Source organism: Muntiacus reevesi, chromosome 17 (assembly GCF_963930625.1).
Source record: "Muntiacus reevesi chromosome 17, mMunRee1.1, whole genome shotgun sequence".
NCBI lineage: Eukaryota > Metazoa > Chordata > Mammalia > Artiodactyla > Cervidae > Muntiacus > Muntiacus reevesi.
In genome coordinates this window covers 29379986-29403957 of record NC_089265.1, presented here as the reverse complement: position 1 = coordinate 29403957, position 23972 = coordinate 29379986, and the positions used below count along the sequence as shown (strand labels likewise).

The 23972-nt window shown below is 37.8% G+C and overlaps 1 protein-coding gene across 4 annotated transcripts in view; it reads right to left on the bottom strand.

Moving 5' to 3' along the window:
• Positions 1 to 414: 414 nt before the first annotated feature.
• Positions 415 to 23972, bottom strand: part of MPDZ (multiple PDZ domain crumbs cell polarity complex component) — a 171593-nt gene continuing 148035 nt past the window's right edge. For all 4 annotated transcript variants that reach the window (XM_065908320.1, XM_065908319.1, XM_065908318.1 and 1 more), the window contains 13 exons: positions 20683 to 20857; positions 18393 to 18538; positions 17590 to 17673; positions 17215 to 17408; positions 15081 to 15228; positions 12458 to 12544; positions 11569 to 11659; positions 10622 to 10665; positions 9715 to 9837; positions 8369 to 8473; positions 7733 to 7845; positions 6761 to 6884; positions 415 to 4905 (listed from right to left, as the gene is read on the bottom strand). In XM_065908320.1, coding sequence (XP_065764392.1) covers positions 4759 to 4905; positions 6761 to 6884; positions 7733 to 7845; positions 8369 to 8473; positions 9715 to 9837; positions 10622 to 10665; positions 11569 to 11659; positions 12458 to 12544; positions 15081 to 15228; positions 17215 to 17408; positions 17590 to 17673; positions 18393 to 18538; positions 20683 to 20857 — 1581 coding nt within the window. In that variant the 3' untranslated portion in view covers positions 415 to 4758. The remainder of the gene's footprint in view (positions 4906 to 6760; positions 6885 to 7732; positions 7846 to 8368; positions 8474 to 9714; positions 9838 to 10621; positions 10666 to 11568; positions 11660 to 12457; positions 12545 to 15080; positions 15229 to 17214; positions 17409 to 17589; positions 17674 to 18392; positions 18539 to 20682; positions 20858 to 23972) is intronic.

The window sequence follows — 23972 nt, the reverse complement described above, 5'->3', positions numbered from 1 at the left end:
ACATGGTTATACAAAAATGAAAACAAATCTATTTAAAGAAAGCTACTGAATTTACATTACTCTATGTCTTTCAGGATATAATACTACAATAACCATCACATTCCTTGACAGCTTATCATATGTATGGTTTAAATAGTTATCTAATTTTCCAAAGCAAGGTAAATCTGTTAAGTTATACTGAATGGAATAAAGGACCTTTAGGGAAATGAAATTGAGAGAGTGAAATTTTGAATGCCAAATACTTCAGGGTAGACTCATGTGAAAAATCACAACTTCTAATACATCAATAAGAAAATAAGAGAAAAAGTAGGTTTTCCAAGGATAATTGTTTATTTCAGAAAATACACATGTGAGGAGGGGAAGGATGTCGGAAGACGAGAAAAGGGATCACAAAGAATCAGTAAATGACACAACTTTCTGAAAAATGTCCTTTATTAAATGAACAAGTTGAAGCACCCTCTTAGAAGCTGCCTTTTTGATGATGGTTGTAATTTTTTTGAAACATCAAGAAACATTTTCAGTGAGAGAATTCTGAGGTCATTACCATTCGTCTGTCACTGTCTTGAAAGAAATCCTTTACAGGGCCTATGACTGAACTTATTAGTACTTGAATGATAAATAAGATTCCTAGAAAAATGATAGTTTTTTCTAATTTACATAAAATGGAGTAACCGTATTTCGAAGGCAAAAAGCTGCAAGGTCAATTATACAAAAATCACAGTAACCACATTTGCTTTCCTAGTCTCCACACTATTCATTTAGAAATGTTCCTGCCGTCAACATTTTTTCTTTCCTTGAGGTAAGAGTCCAATCCCGCCATAAAAATAAAATAACTCCCTTTAGGAAGAGTCAAAGTTAAACATTACTTTTTGGTAGACAAAGTTGAGGAACATCTTTGCACAAATCAAATGCATTCCAGAATACTTGTCACTGATAGGAAAGAACACACCAGAGCTGCTGAAAGCAGGTGATGATAGTTTTGACATTTCCACACCTAGACCTCAAAAGCTTATTGATTCTTGTCTCCCTGCAGGCATCCTTTCAACTTCTCCACTCACCATGATGGAGATCTGAAGAAAGGTACTAAATCACTGTCTGGCATTCTCAGACAGTAAGCTAGATGACCAGATCTAAGGCAGCTTGGCACAGTAATTTCAGAGCAGGGAAGAGCTTCCTTTGCTTCTTTGAATCAATCAAAATCTGCTTTATCAAGAGCCTTAAAATGGAAAAAAAAATCTTTTTCTTGTCTTTCATGAATTTTAATCTTTCATGCTTCCAATTTCATCACTATTCTGATAAATGGGTTCTACTGACTTGCTACACCACACTGCAACATCAGCTGCTATGTATCAGTAGATGTTGAAATTAAACACATCATCATTGTCACCATCATCATCATTCAGAAGATGTCACAAAGAAACCAGAGATGTCTGGCATTCATCGATGTGATTTAATCACACAAGCAAATATACTGAACCTATTACAGGCAAACCACAATCATGACTTGCGCATGGTCTTGAGTTGCATATGGCATTCATACTATAATGTTCAAGTCTTCAAACTCTTTGTTCAAACACTTTTTTCCTTCCCCACAGAGAAATCTTATGTTTCCAAGAAGGAATAATATAAGAAGCATAAGCCTCTGTCATGCTCTAATGCTGATGCATCTATATTCTTTTCCTTCCTTTTTTCCCTTCTTCTCTTCACGTCCACATGCTTCGACTTTGTTAATTAATAGCAGTTCAGGAGGGACGCTTTCCCCTAGTGTTTCGCACCCCTAAGTGGCATTCCCACTGCTTTCTGTTTTCAATTCAATATAAAGACCGTAGCTAGCTTAACTAAAACAAGGTAATACCATAAATTAACCACAACTTATAATTCAATCATCTACATACTGAATAAAAATATATACAGTCTCTCCTATTTGCCAGGCATAGCAATGGTAGCTAAGAATATAAAAACATCCAAGATTATAGTGTCCTAGAGCTTCCATTGTAAAGTACTACACATGAGGTGGTTTACAACGGCAGAAATTTATTCTCAGTGTTCTGGAGGCCAGATGTCTGAAAGTGAGGGACAAGGTCTCTCCAAAGACTCCAGGGAAAAATTCTTCCTAGTCTCGTCGAGCTTCTGGTGGATGCAGATATTTTTGTTTGTTTGTTGGTCCCTATCGTTACATGGTCTTCTATGTCTTTATGTCTCTCTTTGACCTTCTCTTAAGAATTCTGGGCCTATTGTAATCCAGCATGACTTCATTTTAACTGAACTGACTGCATCCACAAATACCCTGTTTCCAAATAAGGTCACATTCTGAGGTTCCTGGGAGACGTAATTTTGGGGGCAACGCTACACAGACTGGTACAGTTACCTCTTGGGCTCTGTCACTGTGGTACGCTCACACACACTCAAGCCAATATTCACTGGTTAAGCTGCCTTCCTAGGGCATGCCATAGAGTGGCCTCCGTAAGACCTTTGCAGGTTAAAACACAAAAGTGGGCGGCTCAGCTTCCAGCAGCCAGCCATGAAAGGATCCTGACATGCCTTCATGATGAAGGGCCATTTCTTTGGTGACTAAGAAGGTGACTGTGTCACTGGGATCCTGAAATGCGTTTTGTAGCATCAGGTATCTCAGTTTACAAGAGATAGTTGGAAAGAATATCTCCTGAATTCTTGCAACGTGTAGCTCTATCCCGGAGAAGGCAATGGCACCCCACTCCAGTACTCTTGCCTGGAAAATCCCATGGATGGAGGAGCCTGGTAGGCTGCAGTCCATAGGGTCATGAAGAGCTGGACTTGACTGAGCAACTTCACTTTCACTTTTCACTTTTATGCACTGGAGAAGGAAATGGCAACCCACTCCAGTGTTCTTGCCTGGAGAATCCCAGGGATGGGGTCGCACAGAGTCAGACACGACTGAAGTGACTTAGCAGCAGTAGCTCTATCCATTCATTTTGTATATCTAAGAATCACAGAATTTTTATTTAGAACTTGATAACAAGATTTGGGATAAAATAACCTATCACTTCACACAGGAGATAAATCAGAGGGAATGCATATGTTCATTAGCTAATTGGGAAAGAACTGGCAGAACAAAGGCTCCCCAATACCTTGCTCAGGGTTCAAATCATATTTCTCATGTTATTAAAAATAATTTTCATTATGACTTTTTTCTGTCTGAACATGCTTTAGCTCTTGACCCCTCTAAAGAACAATTCAAAACACTGTTTCACTCATATCATTTCAGAAAACCACATACAGGCATAACACCTCTCTTTCTTCAACACTGTTTTCTTCCTCTACTCTATGCAGAGTTTATGAATCTTTAGCATAAAAAATCTGGGCAAAAAAAACATTGAGCTTTTCATAATGCAGTTGTCCAAAGTTCCTCTAACTGTAACTATGGACACCATATGTTCAGTTAGACATGATAAAAACCAATTTTAAATTGCAAATTTTGAACAATAAAGCTCTTTCCCAGCAAAAAGAACAAAAAAATAATATGCCTGCTTTTTTTTTTTTGGTGCACCATGAAATTTATTTATTCACTTCAATTCTGCATTTACACAAAAGTGCTGTAATAAAATATCTGTACACTACTTTTGTTACAAATATAGATAATATTCAAAACGACTTTATATATTCTAATGTAGGAGTTTCACGCTCTAAAATGGGAATGAACACATGATAATTCCTCACCAGTTGTCTCAATAAACAGCTCCATCTGTTTCCCTTAGTCTTAAACTATTGTATTATAAGATGTTAATATAAGGCAATGAAATGAAGTTATGTTAATCCCCTTAATTTTTCTATCAATTTACTAATGGCATACAACCAAAATAATTACTAACACAATTGCTTTTTTCTCTGTCATTAAGATTAATACTAACTGAAAACCAATTGCACAGCACACAGACACATTTTCAGCAAAGCATCCCTTCATACCAGCACTAGCAATTCAGAGACCCTTCCACGTGCCTGCATGGTTAGCATGGAGGCTTTCTAGAGAAACCACAGTCAATACAGGACGAGGCCATCATTTTACTTATAGAAAGGTGGAATATTATACAATATGTCAAAAATGAAAATGAACCTCAAGATGTGCAATAAGTGGTTTCTTTACAAACTTAGGGACATTGATTCCTATTGCTGCTATTTTACTCAATCATGAAGTCCATTTTTGGAGACAACTATATATGTATATATTAGAGCTAGCGGATGCAATGTTTTAGTAATATTTAAAATAATTAAATATTGAAAGAATTTTTAAAGACTTTCAGTACAACTTTTCTAAGCTAGAAGTGGGGAGAGAAGGTAGATTAACAAAATACATTTTCATAAAACTTGAGATTTTCTTCCTTATACTTTCATTTTTCACCTTAATTTCATGAAGCCACTTTTCCTTGGTTAGCTTTTGAGTGACTTTTTCTTTCTCTACTAACCACTGATCACACATTAAAATGTGCCCACCTGATTATAAAATGTCAGGTATCTTCAGGAAGAAAGACCAGCTTCATCTATGCAAACAAAGAGCCCTTCTCTTTGAGTTTACATCACAAAATATAAAGAGAATGGGAAAGTGATGCTAGGGTGTCAGTAAGAAAATTATTTCCATATGACAAAACAAACTTAAATGTTATTTTTTTTCCTACAGTATTGAAGAGCCCAGTGAACGCAGCCTGGGAAAAATGTGCAGGATCACTCTCTTTATAGTGTGGGATGTGAGGGAGAAGTTGAAGTGGCTCAATTCTGGCAGCAAATTCAGGAGAGGACCATCAGAGTGACACTGCCTTTTGTCCGCTTGAGGATGGCAACCGCTTCTTCGTGGGTTACCCCTTCCAGACTCTGCCCGTTGACAGCAATGATCTGATCACCCCTCTTTAGACGGCCGTCTTCGGAGGCTGCTCCCTGCAATTATAAAGTGGGCTTATTTACTTCTCAAAAAAAAAAAAAAAAATGCTGTCTTGCAGCTACACAATAGAAAAAGATCCAAACAAGAATGTAAATTGCTCCGTGTGTACACACACTGCTCTAAGTGCTCCAGGGTGCTCCACAGCCATTAAGCAATGATGAACAGACACAAAGGAAGCCTTTCTCCTAAATGGCTTTAGCACTGAGATTCCAATTTGAGAGAGAATTTAGCAGTCAGTAGACTAGTTGGATGTTTTTTTGGCTGTTCAGCACAGCAGTTGGTGGGAACTCAAATTAATAAAGAATATTTGGGAATATGCCTAGTAGGAATGATTTCACAGAATCCAAGATTTTTTATCCTGTAAAGAAGACCTACAGAAAGAAAACAAGGGATTAGCAGTTTTGTAGGACAAAAGCGGTTTTATAGGACTAGGACATGAGGGCCACCGAATCTCGAGTTCTGCAGGACCACAAAAGCCCACGTGTATGTTGACAAGCATAGGATGAGGCCCAAGTCATGCGAACTCTAATCCTAATTCTTTCTGTGGCTTTCAAAAGGCGGCTTAAGCTGCTTGATTCTTTACTTCCCAAGCGTAGATGGAGTCTTCATGTTCCTTGTGGGCCCGAAATGATTAAGACTGAATACAGACACTACTGTCTGTAGAAGACTGCCTATCTTAAGGCATACTTACAGTAGGCAATTATGCAATTAAATATAAGATAAAAAATATGGAAAAGTTAATGAGGAACCCATAATGATGAAATTCTTAAAATATGCTCTAACTAGCATGCCTTAAATAAACTGTTCTAAGGCTGAGAAAAAGGACTGCATGACTCTTTTATTTACTGGCAAATGCTATTTGTGTTTTTGGACATACCAATGGCTTTAAAAAAAATCTCACAAAATAGGCTCATTGTTAGATTGCTATAGATATAGCACTTTATATTGGTTAAAAAATAATAATAGAATGAAACCTCCATAAGTAAGCACTCAAAAGAATGACAACATTAATCTAAAGCCCCTAAATGAAATCTTTTAGTAGGTTAAACATAATTGTTTCTTTGTGCTGCAAAATTTTGAGAATCTGAATTTTCTCCTGTAGGAAATTTTGTCAAATTTTATAGTTCCTAAAAATTGTCTTCACAATGAATCACCAAATAATAATTATATGGGTTTAAATTACTTTAACAGCCTCACTAATGTTTTAATAACTTGTATCCTAAACATTCTTACCATCCGACAGGATGCTCTATGATTACAACTATATATCAATGGTTTTCTTTTCTTCACTGAATCCCTTTACATAGAGCTCGTTTGTGGTAGGTGACAGGGCTGCTGGATAGGCAAAAATTTTAGCAGTTATTTTTCTATTCCATTTCATGAAATGAAACTTGCAAAATAAACACATCTTAGCTATTCTGCATATGTATTATATGTACTCTTCTGTGCCTATTTTATATTTCACAACAAAAAAATGCAAAGAAAAAGAAATGCCGGGGCTCTTTAACATACATATATTTTAAATGTCCTATTTTCAAAAGACATTCAGTTATATGCATCTTGTTTGCAAAGGAAAACAATCAGGCCTGATGGTCTAAAATTCATGAATTTTATGTATATTGTTGACAGCACCCATAGAACTTCAATTTGAGCCTATATTCCTTTAAATATAACGAAACCTCAAATTGGACAAAAATACTTAATGATCTGTTCCTGCAGGGAGTTGTGCAAGAAAATAATCAAATGTTGACCATTTGGCATTACCTCAGGCCATAAACTAATAAGCCAGCTGCTGACCACTATTAGTGAACATTTAGGGGGGGAAAGGGTAGTTAAAATTTGAAAGCTTACCTTCGCAAACACTGTTTTCACGTAAATGGGTAAGTCTCCATGAGGACTGCCATACCCTCCTACTATACTGAAGCCTAAGCCATCTGGTCCTCGGTCCAGTGTGATAGACTTACACTGAGGAGGCCTGCGGAAAAGGGAAGAAAGCAAGGGCCACGAGATCTCATGTGTACACACACACACACACACGCGCGGCATATACAGGCATCTGTATGAATCAGCGGGTTATCTGACACCCACCTAAGCTGACATAATTCTCTGTGTCACCAACAGTGAGAACACCATGGGTATTTAGGGATGCTTCCACTGTCAGTGTCTGCTGCACTACATATCTTAAATTTACATAATCTAATGAAGCCCTACTTAACACCCTAATTCCATTACCCATGTATACTACCCTTAACCTAACATATTCATGGCAAGTTCTCATTGTACACTGTAGCAGCTCTTTTTCCAGTTCATCTAAAGTGAAAGGAAGAAGCACTGAGGACTAAGATGGAATAAGTCATAAACATCAGTACTCCCAAGATCAGAGACAAAAGCAGATAAGCAAAATAAAAGCTGCATCAAATAATTTAAAAATTCTAATATGCTCCTCTCTTCTCCTCTCTCTATATTCTAATACTTTTGTACTCAAGTTTTGGGTAATTGTGAAGTTTATTTACTCAAAAGTATGATCTATTAAATGATTAGGCAATGCAGAAATTTTTAAAAGGATAGACTGACCCCAAGACTAAAATATTTCTTCAAAAAACTCAACAGATGAAAATGTAGAAAGACCAGCAGCACACATACATGCCTGTCTGTCATCTACCCACCTACCTACCTTCCTACATACCTGTCTTTGATAAAATAAATCCATGCCAAACTCAAAGAGCTTAGACACACCTGGCTTTCAACTTTTATACTTCATCTCCCGTCATTTCACCTTTCTGTGGCTCATAGGGACATACAAACCACAGTCTGTGAGCTCACCCTAAGTCATCTTGAAATATACTACTTGACGTCAGCCCAGTGAAAGAAAGACTAGAACTGGCAGGCTCCTGTTGATGACCTGTGACCACACTCACATCTCCTCCAGCGACCACCTGAACACAGAAGAAATATGAACAGAAAAACATGCGCATGTGGCTAGGAAGACATCAGTAATTCTTCTTCAAAAAGAGCACTGGGATTAAAAATGTGTATTTCATCATTCACTGAATCATTTCTGTTAACATAAATTTCATAAGGTCCAGAGGTATCTGTGACACAAAGGATACTCTACTAATTCAATTCTATCAAGTTCCTTGATGTTTTCAAACATGGTATCACATGCAACTGTTTTCTAAAGATCTTTAGAAATTTCAGCAATTAATCATATCCTGCCAAGACTGTGAATTTCCCCCCTTAAGATATACGAAGTATGAAATAATACATATATTGAGAAAAAAATGTGACAGAATGTATTTCCTATGTACTTTCTTGGAACTCTCAATGTAATCATTTATGTTCAAGGGAAACAGTAAATAAAATACGAGCAGGAAATTTAATCATTTTTATAGTTTTAACATCAAAGCTCATGTGTCCTCAAGTTACCCACAATCGGAAGAGTTGGGATAAAAATCTTACCTGCATTTCAATGGGGCCAGAGGCATTTTTCAGTAAGTTAACTGCCTGGGTGTGAGTCATCCCCTCCGTGGATGTGCCGCAGATAGTGACAATCCTATCCCCAACCTGAGATGGAGAGAAATAGCCATCTGCTACAATGCCATGGAGAGGGGGACCATTTGCTTCCCCAGCCTCCACACCACACATATACTGCTAATCATCAACAGAAATATAACCAAGGAAACCTCTGATTCCTAGCAGCAGCAACCACAGAGAGAAGCTGCACATAATGGCTATGTTCTATCATCTTTGGGACTAGGGGCAGGGAACCACACTCCCCTTCTCTTCATTTCCCCCAGAGAACACTGTATCTGTTATCATTTGTGAACAAGAATTCTCTGGATATTATTATTATACACATTATCTGTGACTATAAGTCAAGGGTTGGCAAAATATAGCTGACAGGCCAAGACTGGCCCACTGCTTATTTTGGTAAGTAAAATCTGGTTGTAAGCCAGACACAATTATTTGGCTGCATTCATAGGGTAGAGTTGGGTAACTGCAATACAGACACATAAGCCCTGCAAAATCTAAAATATTTATCTGGTCCTTTAGAGAAAACTTTTCTAACCCCCACGTTATCCGTACAATCAGTTTTCAAGTGCCAGTCATAAATTCACATATCAAAGGGAGATTGAACCATTAATGATTTACACAGTATTTCTTAAGTGGTCATTGTTTAAGACAATTTTAAGGCATGAGGCCATACAGATTTTACTGTGTAGAGACTGAGTTACTAATGGAATATTCACATGATTTCAGAACTGGGCAGTTAGCATAAATTCTATCATAGTGCTCTACATATGCAAAATCCCTCAATTTTGAAGCAAATTTTGTAGTTTCACATTATAAATCACATTTACATCAAACTTGTGCAAAACGGATAAATAAATGCAACGTAAACAATAATTTTCAATTTAATTAACCAGCACAACGAGCATTTAAACCAAAAAGACATGTAAATAAAAATCTTCACTTCAAAAAAATAATTTCACTTCATTCTGCCAATACTTTCTGAGATTACTTTCTGCTTTAACTTCTTCCACAGGATTTCAAGCAAATAAAAATATTAAGAAACAACTGCAAATTATCCTATTTCATTTACTGACAAATTGCTTACAACAGTAAATTCTTCTTTTAAAATTTCTTCATTTTTTACTCAAAGCAACTCCTGTTGCAGCTATATTAGCTGATTTAAAAGCTGATAGAAACATTTCAAACTGCTTGCAACAGTTGGCCAAATGCAAAGGGTTTATAAAACCTATTGGCAGATTTGCTAAGGCTACCGGGGACTTTGTAGAACTTACTCTGAGTTTCTGTGTCTGAGCTGCAACTCCATTCGGGTGCATCATTGCAATAAATATAGGAACATCACCCAGCGGACTGCCCACTCCTCCAGCAATGCTGACACCCAACGAGTCAGCGGGCCCCTGCCACGGGACACACAGAATACTCTGGTCAAACTGTTATTTTTTATTGGCTTTGGCACAATGTTCTATAGTTAATTCTGATCTTCTAGACTTGAGGGAGGAAAAGGATGCCCAAGAAAACTGCATTAATTTATCTGATACAAGTCCTTAATGTGACTTAGAAAACTAAGCATCTGTTCGGAAGGTAAAAGAAGCCACAACAGGCTAAATAAAAATCACGTTACGGGGAATGATGACAACAGAGACCTGCATTCAAAGCCAGAAACCCACACTAGCAAATGCTGGGACCTGGAAGAAGTCCACTGCTCTCAGTCAATCTCTAGATCTTCATGGACAAAATGGAAATAACTGGGCCTCTTACAAAGAGCTGCAGTGACTACTGAATGAAAAGGGGATGGTGTGAAGTGTCTACAAGCGTGCTCAGCACTTAAATTTGCTTTTCTTTCCTCTGTTGTACATAGCTGTCAGAAGAATCTGTTTCAGAAGAATGGGAAACTTCTTCTGAAAGTATGAAGAAGGCAAAGGTTTACTGATCCATAAAAGAAGTTAGAGAGGCCTGGCGTATTTTGTATGGGACTGCGTTGATACCATTTTGGGCAATGAAGGGTATACCAAAAATGATTTTTCAAGCAAGGAAATTCAGCAGAGTCTACATTGTGCTATTTTCACTGCATGTAATACATATTTTATCAGATGCTACCATAAAACAGTAAGGCAGCCAACAGAAAAATATGCAGACGACCTTGGAGCCATCAGTGTATATTATTTTCTCTCTCCCCGTTACCTTTTTAATTTCAACAGTTCTTAATCCCTGTATTTCAGATGCCACTGTAAATTAAAAAAAAAAACAAGAGAAAAATATGATCATTAACACATTTTTAATGTTAATAATAGTTTATATTTTAGTTGATTCTAGAACTAAATGGGACTAAGTGAGGTACCCCAATGTTTTTGGAAATAGGGTGTTCAAAGTTACTAGCACACATGATTATGTCTGTCTTACAGAGGGGCTCCCATCTGAAAAAGTGGCACACCATCCTATATCTTCCTTTTTATTTCAAGCACTGCTTATACAACTGCATAATCCACTCTGAATGAGGCAAGGACAGGATGTGTTTTAGACAGAGAGACACATGTGCACAGCTGAGAGGAATAAAGTCATGGAAACATTAAAAAGAATCCACGGACTTAAGTGCCTAAATTTCTAGAATATTAGTCACATTGCAAACAGAGACTGCCATATGGTTAGCTTCTTCAATTTGAACAACTTTCAACCAATGCTCCAAGCCAAAAAGCCCTCTGCATCATGATTTCATGTAATTAAAACACAGGAGGATCATATTAATTTTCTCAATCAAAATTTTTGCAATCTTATGAAAAATAGATGGCTTCAACTAATGGCATCTTCTGATTTATTGCTATTACGTTAAATGGAGAACAGGAATAAAAATCAAACACACCAATCTTCTTCGTGAGAAAAAAATTACAGAATACTGATTCTAATGTTAGCAGATCTCCTAGGGAAAACATCAAATGGGAAATGGCTGCCATAGGCATTGCTTCACGCTGCTCTCAATTTTTGCAGGCAGTCATTTTTGCACCTATATTAAGAGTTTGGGATGATTTAGAGGAAGAAAGCTTTAGAGGTAAAGTAAAACAGAGGAAAAAATCAGTGTTGATGGCCAAAATTCAATGCAGTAAATCATGCTTAACGTTTCAATCCAATCTTACGTGCATTCTTCTTTGAACTACTTTCCAGTAACTCAGATGTACCGGATCCCGAAAGTGGAAAAGTGAATGAAGACAGGCTGGCTTCACTCATCTACAAAGACATAATAGTTGGCTTAGAGAGTTTGGGAAGTAATAATATTCCTTAAGTACGACTTATTTCATAATTACTTTAATGCACTTAGAAATACTTGTTAAGCAATAGTGGCATTTAATAATTAGAAAGGCAATCAATATAAAGAGTTTCCACTGAGTTTTGTTTCTTTTTAAGGAAGAATGTGCCCAGTGACATAACTAATTAAAGGTAAAAAAATTTGATTCCAACATAATCTCACCCAAGCTAATCTTCTCTAAATTTACTCTAGTTGCACACAGATGCAAACTTACACAACTGCAGAAATAGGGCCAGGGGACAGGAAGCAAATGTAATCATTCAGGGGTGACTGTGAGGTCTTTAAGGACAGACATGTTACCACTGTGTTTTGTATGTAGTGGTGGGCTTGTACAGTTCACCTACACAAGATTCTTTTCAGCTGAATGGTGACTGATAAATGTTAGCTATAAAAATAGCTTAAAAAAATAGCTTAAATACATGCTATCTTGGTAGGCTTTATAATATATTAATTGGTTCATTTTTGAGATTATGCAAAAAGAATCATGTCAGAAAAGAAGAATGCTTGTGATTAAGTTTCTCAGAATGACTCAAAAACTACTTAAGAGCTTCACCTTGCTTGCCTGCCCATTCCCATCTCTCAAACTCTGTACCCTTAGCTGCTCTGCCAAGCTGCCAGGCCTGTGTAGAGGACCCTGGGCAGATTGACAGGAAAGGCCATCTTTGAACTCCTTTCGGCCTCTGAACTGCATCACCTTGATGAATTCCACAGCTACGCACCTGGCTGCTTTGAGAAGGTCTCCTCTCCGAATGGAATGGACCAGTTTTGACTCTTCCGACTTCCAAGGTCACTGTGCCTAGGGAACACTAGGGGGAGGTTGTTTGACAGAAACATTTAAATAGAACACTACAGTCAGCTTTAGGATTACATTTTATTCTTTATGGCTGGGTTCTTGAAAGTCATGTTTCCTTTGGAATTTCTATAGACAAGGAAAGCTCCTATCTTTGGGGAAAGAGGTTTTTTAAAGCATTAAAACTAGTAAAAATTTTAACAACCAATCAGTAGTAGCCACACCAAGTGTCTGTCTTGCTAGCTTATGATTTACATGGAGAGGGTCTCTGTCCAGGCAAAGAAAGATGGAGAATCCACCAATTCTCTCATGCAACACACTAATGTAGAGCCAAATGTGTGAAGGAATTTGGATTTTAAAAAACAAAAGCAATAAATAACCACTATTGCAACAAGCCGCTCTGCATTCAATAGCAGAGGTACTCAGATAACATAAGCTCTCTACTGCCACACTGCACCTGAATAGATCTATTACGCAATATTTAAGCTGAACTGCTGTAAACATCAAATGAGAATTGAGGAAAATTTCCCTGTTGCCCTTTACAAATAAATCACAGGCATGCAAGTAATGCTATACAGTCTAATGTGGAAGTAGCAAAATGAGGTGGGTGAGAACTGGCTTTTTGGAGTTGGATACTCTGGTTTAAATCCAGTCTGTGTGATTTACTCGCTGTGTGAACTTAACAGATGTCTACCTTGATAAGTCTTTTACTCTGCATTTTAAAAAACAGACAGAGATCATTATACGTTGCTGTGACAGAATAATCCACGTACAATGCTCATCAAAATGCCAAACACAATGCAGTACTGTCAACTGTGTTGCTTCCAGTTTTTCTATTATAACAAACAGCACTGCAATGAACTTTAGCTGCGTAAGATTTTTTGTATACTGAGGATTACTGATGCAAGACTTTAAAATGAAGAATTACTAAGTCAAAACAACAAAATGCAGCAGCAGTTACAAATAGCAGAGCTACAGGGATATTTAAGGCTCTCATTATATACTGGCAACCTGGTTTTTAAATGGGGATTTAACTGATTTCATGTTACATTATGGATGCCTCCTTCTCTATCTTAGAGGTATCTGTCTCACAGAATTAACTATCATTTTAAATTTATCTCCTGAAGGAAGCGACTTCTCCTTAAAGAACTCTAATTACTTTATGTTTTGAAAATAACTCCAAGAAGAAATGATATTTTAAGTGTGCTTTACTAATAACTAAATTTATATGTACATATCAGGTTCTATGCAAACCAGAAGTCAACAACAACATGCTCACCTGAAATCCCTCTGTGAAGCTAAGCTTAACGACTGAAGAGGTTCTGACTAGAATCTGAGACCCCTGACATTATCCACCGCTGCTAAATAATGTCATCAAGTTATATGCTCATGTTACTGACCATGTACCACGTGACATGGATTCTGATGGCAAGAGGTTTCTAGTCAACTTTGAACGATACTTAGGGGTCATAAAAATGCATGGTAGTTAAAGGAAAACAATGAGATAAGAATTGATAGGAAATACATCTAAATTTCCAAGAACTGTATTTTTAAGTGATCATTCTGTATTTTATAACTCATTTTTAAAATTAGACTGGTGCTGCCTTTCCAATCAGCAAATGATTCTTCACGGAATTCACTTTGGAGGAAAGAGATTTCACAACGTGATACGTATTTAAGCTTAGCAACAATACCTTGGGATGGAGGTCTTATAACTACTGAATTAACAACAGTGGTAACTGTTGAAGGTACTGCCAGGTAAATCTGCAAACACTGTTCCGCATTCTTCATCTCTGGGGAAATACTGGGTTGGCAAAAAAGTTCATCTGGCTTTTTCCGTAAGATGGTGCAAAAAAAACCTGAATGAAACTTTTGGCCAAGTCAATATAAAGATGTCCAACTTAGTAAAGTTGTCCCAGTAAAGGGTTAGGGTGGGGCAGAGCAGTCCAGAAAGCATGACTTTCAGAGGTACCCTGTTTGCCCCCTCTGATCTCCCGCCTTTGTGGGAGCATCCCTGCCAGTATGAGACTCTCCCCTTATGCCAGAGGTCATAAGAATACATCCAGATATAAATATCGAGGCGGGGTGAATTGACAGGAAAACTTTTTTTTTCTCTTTTGTGGCCTGAATATGTGCTTTTCTTTCAAGAGAAGAACCACGTAACAATCACTTTATGATAAAACATCTGCTAGGATCACAGATGCTCAGTTCACAGTTCCTACTGTGTGTGCTCCCTCACTCGGCCACGTCTGTCTCTTTGCAGCCCCACAGACTGCAGCCCGCCAGGCTCCTCTGTCCATGGGATTTCCCAGGCAAGAGTACTGGAGTGGGTTGCCAAGTCCTTCTCCAGGGGATAATACTTAGCACTGTTCTATAAATACATAACCATATAACAAAGAGCTGATCGTAAGTGTAGAGATGTACCACTGAAGTATGTCGTCTAACATATGTCTTATTTGAGAGGACACAGTAAATAAAGACTTGCTGCATGTGGCAGCTCCTCCTCCTCCCACGCTGTCACACATAACCCATTCACGGCACTGGGTCTCTACCTTCAGCAGAGCCGCAACGGCTTCCTGCGTTGCGTGACGGACGTCTTCTCCGTTCACCGTCAGAATCTGGTCTCCCTGCAGCAGTCGTCCGTCAGCATCTGCAATGCCTCCTTTGACAACATCGGACACAAACACTCCAGTATCATTTCTGCAAGTGTGATTTTAAATATCACCATTATGATTTTTTTCCAAGTGGAATGCAATGCTTATTTAATGAAAGGCTAACACTTTAGAATTGAAACTTTTACTTCTATTTTTATGACTTTAAAAGTTTTATTGCTTTATCAACACTGGTGAAACTGAGAACTTTGTATAATAATAGTATCTTATGTCTTTATAATACTTTATAGATTAAATATATCTTTCATAAGCATACTTATTCAAAACTTATAAACTGTGAGTAGAAGTGGTTATTATACACATTTTATAGGTCACATAGCTACTAAATGGCAAAAATAGGATTTAAGAGTCAGTCACTGGGAGGAAAATCTATTGTTCTTTCTACACCATAATGAAGCCTTGAATGGATATTGACCTGTGCCTATTTAAGTATGTTGCTATTATCAACAACATCATTAACATTACTTAAAAGAAACAACGGATGTGTCTCAAACTAAAACCATGTGTTACTCAAAATTACGTTACCTTTGCTGTGATGTCTCATTTAAATCATTATGGGTCTAACTTTCACACAAGATAGGTTTATGCAAAATGAACAAGTATTAAACTCATTCCAACCTTCTTTTCATAAAAGTATAAATAACTCAATGACTTCCTGTTGAGATATAAAGATGACCATGTAGAAACACTGAGTAAGGTTTAATTGCATCACTTCTTCTTGCCAAGGTCTTGACCTCAAACAAGTCATTTCATCGTTTGATACTCTTTTCCCATCCTTAGAATAACTGTGCTGGAATTTACTAGATTAAATATTTTTTAACATTACCTATATATACATATTTAAATAAATTAGGCATTCAATTTATGTAAATTCACTGACCTGCTACCCCAGGCCTCTTAATTTACACTCCGTTCCCTTCAGATGGTGTGCTCTTGTCATATTGATCCTTCTCTCTAGAATATCCTCCTTCCCCTTTTGTTAGATCACCTCTCACATATCACACTTCTAGCTTCATCTCAGGTACTTTTTTTATAAAGCAGTTTTCCTAACCTACTTCCCTTAATTAGGGTCACACAATCCCTTTCTCCTTTGCTTCCATGGATTCCTCACAATATGTTTCTGTTTCTCATTAATAGATTCCTTTGTTGCAAGAATATATTTAATTCTCGTTTACCAAACTGAGTTTTCAGATGTTAGCATTCATGCCTCCTTTAACTCTATTCCTCAGAACCTAAAGGATCTCTTGGCACCCAGCAGGTCCTCAAAATTACCAAAATGCCTTTTTGTATTGTTGCTGTTGTTCAGTTGCTAAGTCATGTCTTCCTCGTGACTCCATGAATTGCAGCACACCAGGCTCCTCTGTCATCCACTATTTCTCAGAGTTTGCTCAAATTTATGTTCACTGAGCTGGTGATGCTATCTAACCATCTCATCTTTTGTCACCCCCTTCTCCATTTGCCTTCAATCTTTCGCAGCATCAGGGTCTTTTCCAATGAGTCAGTTCTTTACATCAAGTGGCCAAAGTATGGGAGCTTTAGCTTCAGCAACAGTCCTTCCAATGAATATTCAGGGTTGATTTCGTTTAGGATTGACTGATTTGATCTCCTTGCAGTCCAAGGGATTCCCAAGAGTCTTCGCCAGCAACACAATTCATCAAATCTTTGCCTATCAGTCTTCTTTCAACTTTCTTTATGGTCCAACTCTCACATCTATTCACAACTACAGGAAAAACCACAACTTTGACTATACAGACCTTTGTTGGCAAAGTGATGCCTCTTTTTAATATACTGCCTAAGTTGGTCATAGCTTTCCTTCTGAGGAGCAAGCATCTTTTAATACTGACTAAAAAGTCTAAATCAGCATCTTCTGATGTTCCACTGCTGCATGGACTGACAATAGCCACCTACAGAATACAAGCAGTTGATAAAGATTCTACTACTGCTAGTACTCTTCAAAGAAATTTAAGTTCAGTCCTTTCCAAGAAATCACCACCTTTGCCCTGATTAGTCATACCTTTTACCAACAATACTCAACCCCAGGCCTTTCCCTGGCTTCTTCTGCAGCTCGACGGTGAGGGTGTCATACACGTCCTCCTCTTTGTATGGGGCCTCATCTCTGTAGAGCGTCAGGCGCACCCTTTGTGGTGTTTGTCTTAGAACATTTATTGCTTCATCATGTGTGGCCTTCCTCAAGTCAATTCCATTTACCTGTATGGAAGTGGGACACAGATGGTGAGGGAGTAGATGAGTTGAGTAAACTGAAGAAAGATGGAAAAGGGAAGAAGTGGGGAGAGAGAGGAAAGGGAGGGGCAGCGGGGAGAAACATAGACCACCCTCCCCACAGATGCCTTTCCTTTGTGGTAAAGGTCAAACGCACAGCATTCTGTACCTCTAAAATCTGATCTCCAGCCCAGAGTCTTCCATCTTTACATGCTGCTCCTTCTTCATAAACTTCATGGATAATAATGGCACCCTAAGGAAACAAACAAAACGAACCATGCTTTACCCCATCCTCCCTAGGAATGGTGAGCAGAAATTCAGTCAAAGCACACTGTACTCTTATAGACACTGATAAGGGTTATACACGGACTGCATCCATATGTGAGTCATGCGTCGAAATTCAAAGAAAAGCATAACAAGACAATTTGCTGTAAGTCTTAAAGAAACATATTTCTTTCAAATGATAGGGAATTTTAAAAAAAATTTATAAAATATGTAAATCACCCACACACTTATTTATAACAGATACACATCACCTTTTGTATCCACAAATGAAAGTAACAGGTATGCCTCACCTTTCCTATCTACAAGTGGAATGAATGGCTTTTAAATGCACTTTTGACAATTAGAAATTTTTGTCTATAAATTATCCAATTTTTCAGATGTTTCCTCAGTATGGGTCTAACCCAATGATATCCAGTCAGTAAAAAGAAAATTAAAATATGGCAGGAACTGGTAAACTAACACAAATATTTTGAACCTGAAGGGCACAATCACAAGTATAAAGGAATATTACTAAGTCAGTGTTGACTTACTCAAAGTAAATGAGTATTTGCCCCACAAATTAAAATAACAAGAAATGATACACTTTTCTAAGTCTTTGTATTTCATTTCACACAGCTGATGGAAATTTCCCTGCAGGGAATCACTGAAGAGGCTGCATATTTGGAGCATCTCTGGCTACATCCTCACCAGCAGTGTGTCGGACCCCCCAACAATGCTCAGGCCCAGTCCTGTCCGCCCTTTGGAAATCTCAATTGTTGTTTCACAGCCTGGGATGATGGGGCAGGTTGCAGGATCAGAAGCAAAGATTGCTGGTGTTGACGACCTGCTTGTACCTAAAAGTAAGTTTAAAATGAAATGCAAATAAAAATTGATCAGAAAGCATACACATTAAACTCACCACACTGGTTGCCTTGGGGGATGGAGCAGAATCATGGACCCAAGTTTGGGGACAAAGAAGACTTCAATCCCACCTTAATCTTTTAGTTGTATTTAAAACCATCCAACAAATATGACATCATCATTGTTACCTTAGTGCAGTGGGTGCAAAATTACCTGTAAATTATCATCTGCACTATTCTGCATTTTTCTTTAATTACTGGAGATAATAGGTAAAAGGAAAGAGAACAGAGTTGAACTTAACCACTAGTTTCACTCTGATATTCTATGTTTCATGGGAGCCAAACAAACGTCTTAAGAAACTATGATTCGTAAAACTTGGAGCTTAAATGTGCGGAGGAAACCTAACTCACATTCAGGGAAGACAAAGCGTAAAGGACATCAGTAATTCTGGTCATGGTGCCTGCCGCTCACGGCTTTTCAGGTTTCTGATTTGGTTTTCTTTTCGTCCTGCCCTAGAGCATCTCTCCTTATGTAATCAAATCATACATGCAACTAGATTTCATATCTGAGTTTATAACACATTAAGTGAGCCCCACCTGAAGTTTGTTTCTTTATGTCTTGATGTTTCATAAACTTGAATATTAAATACTGGTGCATATATGCTCAAAATTAAATAAATAAGATTAGATTATGAAAAAAATAAGGAGAATATAATCTCATACTCTGCTGTATGAGAGCCTTCATATCATGTTTGGTGATATAGCAAAAAGCATATAACAAATAGCATATTCAGACAAAGCTGGTATACTTGATAGATTAGCTTTAGAGAAAACATTCTTTTTAGGAATCAGAGGCAGACTAGTTTCATGCTCCTGAAATGGTAAGAACAGGTGCAAGATATTTTCCTTTATGCTATGCTTCCATTTAGCATTTTATATGTTTATAGACAATGCTATTTAGGGATCAACTTAATATTGAAAAATTAGAAAATTACCATATTTTTTAACATTTTAGAGAATTATGCAGTCTTTCTAAATAAAGGATTACTTCCATTAGATGTTTATTACTTTAAGATTTTTTAGCAATAAGGTCCAACTGTATAGAACAGGGAACTATATTCAATGTACTAGGATAAACTATAATGGAAAAGAATATAAGAAGAATGTGTGTATATATATACACACACACATATATATATACACACACACACACACACATATATACAACTGAGTCAGCAGAAATTAACATAACGTTGTAAATCAACTATACTTCAATTTAAAAACAGACTTTTAAACCAACTATATTATAAATGTTTTATACTGCTGTTTCATTAAAAACCTGTCAAAAGAACTGAATGTTTCAGTTTGGAAACCAAAAGAGCTTTTTTTCTCCAAATGCAGAAAAAGCCAATGTGTTTTTAACTACTTTTTTAAAATGCCACAAAGCTTGAAATGTACTCTTTTACTGAAAATCAGTGTGATTTTTCTGAAAAAGAACCTCAAAGGAATAATTTGCCTCAATGTACAAGACTGGCATTTTAATGACATGAGACATTGGCATCCCAAGCTCCACATCCAACAATTTCATCTACTTCGTCCTCTTCGACTGTATCTGCTGTTTACACCCAAAGGAAGAACTCATATGCACTGTGTACATGTGGCAATGAATGACCTTTTAGGAGTCTGATATAATGCCAGGCAAAGTTGATTCTACCAATGAAGTGGTATCATGGTATCCATATTAAAAATGAGAATACTGACGTTCTAAGAAGTTACATTACTTGCTCAGTAGTATAAACAAGGAACGTAAAAAATGAGGTATCTCATGTATTAGTAAGATACCTGGAGTCATAGATACTCTTAGCAAAAGATCCTTGGAGAGCAAAGAGCATCACTCCTTTGTCTTAGAGATGGGCGAGCAGAGGCTCAGAGCGGCTGGATGGGTTTACCAAGGTTCTATGGCTGGTTCATGTACAGCACCAGATCCCTTCTCTTTATACCATCCTTTCACCAGAAGGCTGTCGGACTACGGCCTATCAGGCAGTGGACTACATACAGGCAGATGGCTCCCAAGCAGGGACTAGATACCGAGTTTGAACAGGCCACGTGTGCAGAACTAGCAGGAGAGCAGCCCTTACTTCGCATGGGCTCTGGTTCTGGAGAGCTAGACGGTGGGACCACTGGAGACTGGGGGCAGCTCTTTTTTTCTCCGTTGGCTGTAGCAGCTACTGGAGTAGTAGCCTGGGAGTCTGGATTCTCAGCACGAATCGTCAATTTCACTTTTGTCTTTGCGGTTTTCAGAAGGTTAATAAACTGGCAGGGTGTTGGCGTGGAGAAATAAAATTAAAAGCAAGTTAGTAGACTTACACACAAAAAAGCCACTATGATAGCTGTAATTGGAAACATCTATGATTGAGAGAAGAGTCAGAGGCAAACTTTTTCCCTGTCAGGACTCGAGAGGTCAAGAAAGAATGGCTGCAGTTTCTAGTTTTTTTTAAATTTCCTGATACTGATTAAGGCCAAAAAGTCTACTTCAGACTATATTCTTCATTATATAAGAAAGGGTTTTCACTTTTAACATTTCTAATTAATATTGTTCATTTCTCTGGATCCTTACAACCTTAGAAGAATATGAGGTGCTTTACCCACTTTGGGTCATAGCAAACAGCCTCTAACAACAACACAAGAGAAGACACTACACATGGACACCAGATGGTCAACACCGAAATCAGATTTATTACATTCTTTGCAGCCAAAGATGCAGAAGCTCTATACAGTCAGCAAAAACAAGAATAGGAGTTGACTGTGGCTCCTATCATGAACTCCTTATTGACAAATTCAGATTTAAACTGAAGAAAGCAGGGGAAATCACTAGAACATTTAGGTAAGACCTAAATCAAATCTCTTATAATTATACAGCAGAAGTGGTAAATAGATTCAAGAGATTAGATCTGATAGACAGAATGCCTGAAGAACTATGGAGAGAGGTTCCTTCCTGACATTGTACAGGAGGCAGTGATCAAGACCATCCCCAAGAAAAAGAAATGCAAAAAGGCGGTTGTCTGACAAGGCCTTACAAATAGCTTAGAAAAGAGAAGCTAAGGGCAAAGAAGAAAAGGAAAAAGATTCCCATTTGAATGCAGAGTTCCAAAGATAGCAAGGAGAGAGAAGAAATCCTTCCTCAGTGATCAGTGCAAAGAAATAGAGGAAAACAACAGAATGGGAAAGACTAGAGGGCTCTTCAAAAAAATTATAGATACTAAGGGCACGTTTCATGAAAAAACAGGCACAATAAAGGACAAAAACGGTATGGACCTAACAGAGCAGAGGAGATTAAGAAGAGGTGGCAAGAATACATAGAAGAACCATACACAAAAGATCTTCATGACCCAGATAATCACGATGGTGTGATCACTCACCTAGAGCCAGACATCCTGGAATGTGAAGTCAAGTGGGCCTTAGGAAGCATCACTATGAACAAAGCTAGTGGAAATGATGGAATTCCAGCTGAGCTATTTCAAATCCTAAAAGATGATGCTGTTGAAGTGCTGCACTCAATATGCCAGCAAATTAGGAAAACTCACCAGTGGCCAAGGACTGGAAAAGGTCAGTTTTCATTCCAATCCCAAAGAAAGCTAACGCCAAAGACCGTTTAAACTACCACACAACTGCACTCATCTCACACTCTAGCAAAGTAATGCTCAAAATTTTCTAAGCCAGGCTTCAACAATATGTGAATCATGAACTTCAGATGTTCAAACTGAACTTAGAAAAGGCAAAGAAACCAGAAATCAAATTGCCAACATCCACTGGATCATCAAAAAAGCGAGAGAGTTAGAGAAAAACATCTACTTCTGCTTTATTGACTGTGCCAAACCCTTGACTGTGTGGATCACAACAAACCGTGGAAGATTCTGAAAGAGATGGGAATACCAGTCCACCTGACCAGCTTCCTGAGAAATCTGTATGCAGGTCAAGAAGCAACAGTTAGAACTGGACATGGAACAACAGACTGGTCCCAAATCGGGAAAGGAGTACATCAAGGCTGTATGTTGTCACCCTGCTTATTTAGCTTATATGCAGATACATTATGTGAAATGCCAGGCTGGATGAATCACAAGCTAGAACCAAGCCTGCCAGGAGAAAAACCAATAACCTCAAATATGCAGATGACACCACCCTCATGGCAGAAAGCAAAGAGGAATTAAATAGATCTTGATGAAGGTGAAAGAAGAGAGTGAAAAAGTTGGCTTAAAGCTCAACATTCAGAAAACTAAGATCATGGTCTCCCATCCCATCACTTCATGGCAAGTAGACGGGAAAATAATGGAAACAGTGACAGACTTTATTCCCCTGGGCTCCAAAATCACTGCAGATATTGACCGTAGTCACTGAATTAGAAGATGCTTGCTCCTTGGAAGAAAAGCTATGACCAACCTAGACAGCATATTAAAAAGCAGAGATATTACTTTGCCAACAAAGGTCTGTCTAGTCAAAGCTATGGCTTTTCCAGTAGTCATGTATGGATGTGAGAGTTGGACTATAAAGAAAGCTAAGCGCTGAAGAATTGATGCTTTTGAACTGTGGTTTTGAAGATAACTCCTGAGAGTTCCTTGGACTGCAAGGAGAACCAACCAGTCCATCCTAAAGGAAATCAGTCCTGAATATTCACTGAAGGACTGATGCTGAAGCTGAAACTCCAATATTTTGGCCCCCTGACGTGAATGACCTACTCATTTGAAAAGACCCTGATGCTGGGAAAGTTTGAAGGTGGAAGGAGAAAGAGATGACAGAGGACAAGATGGTTGGATGGCATCACCAACTGGATGGACTGAGTTTGAGTAAGCTCCGGGATTTGGTGATGCACAGGTAAGCCATGGGGTCACAAAGAGTGGGACATGACTGAGCAACTGAACTGAACCACTTCTGTTTCTATATACAAACTGAAGCAGCTTACATAAACATTTTTAATAAAATGGGAACATCTATATAAAAGCAAGAAAAAGAAAATTATGCAAGAGAAGGATCAAGCCAAATGGAACATTAAAAACATACACATGTGGGTTAAAGAATAAGACCTATACAATTATTAAAAGTGGTGCTGGAAAAACTGGATAGCTACATGTGAGAGAATGAGAACACCGAACATAAAAATAAACTCAAAATGCATTAAAGACTTAAATGTAAGGCCAGAAACTATAAAGCTCTTAAGAGGAAAATAGGCAGTACACACTTTGACATAAATCACTGCAAGATCCTCTTTGACCCAACTCCTAGAGTACTGGAAATAGAGAGGAAAAATAAACAAATAGGACCTATTTAAACTTAAAAGTTTTTGTATAGCAAACAGAACTATTAACAAAATAAAAAGACAAACCTCAGAATTGGAGGAAAAATTGCAAGCGAAACAACTGACAAAGGATTAATC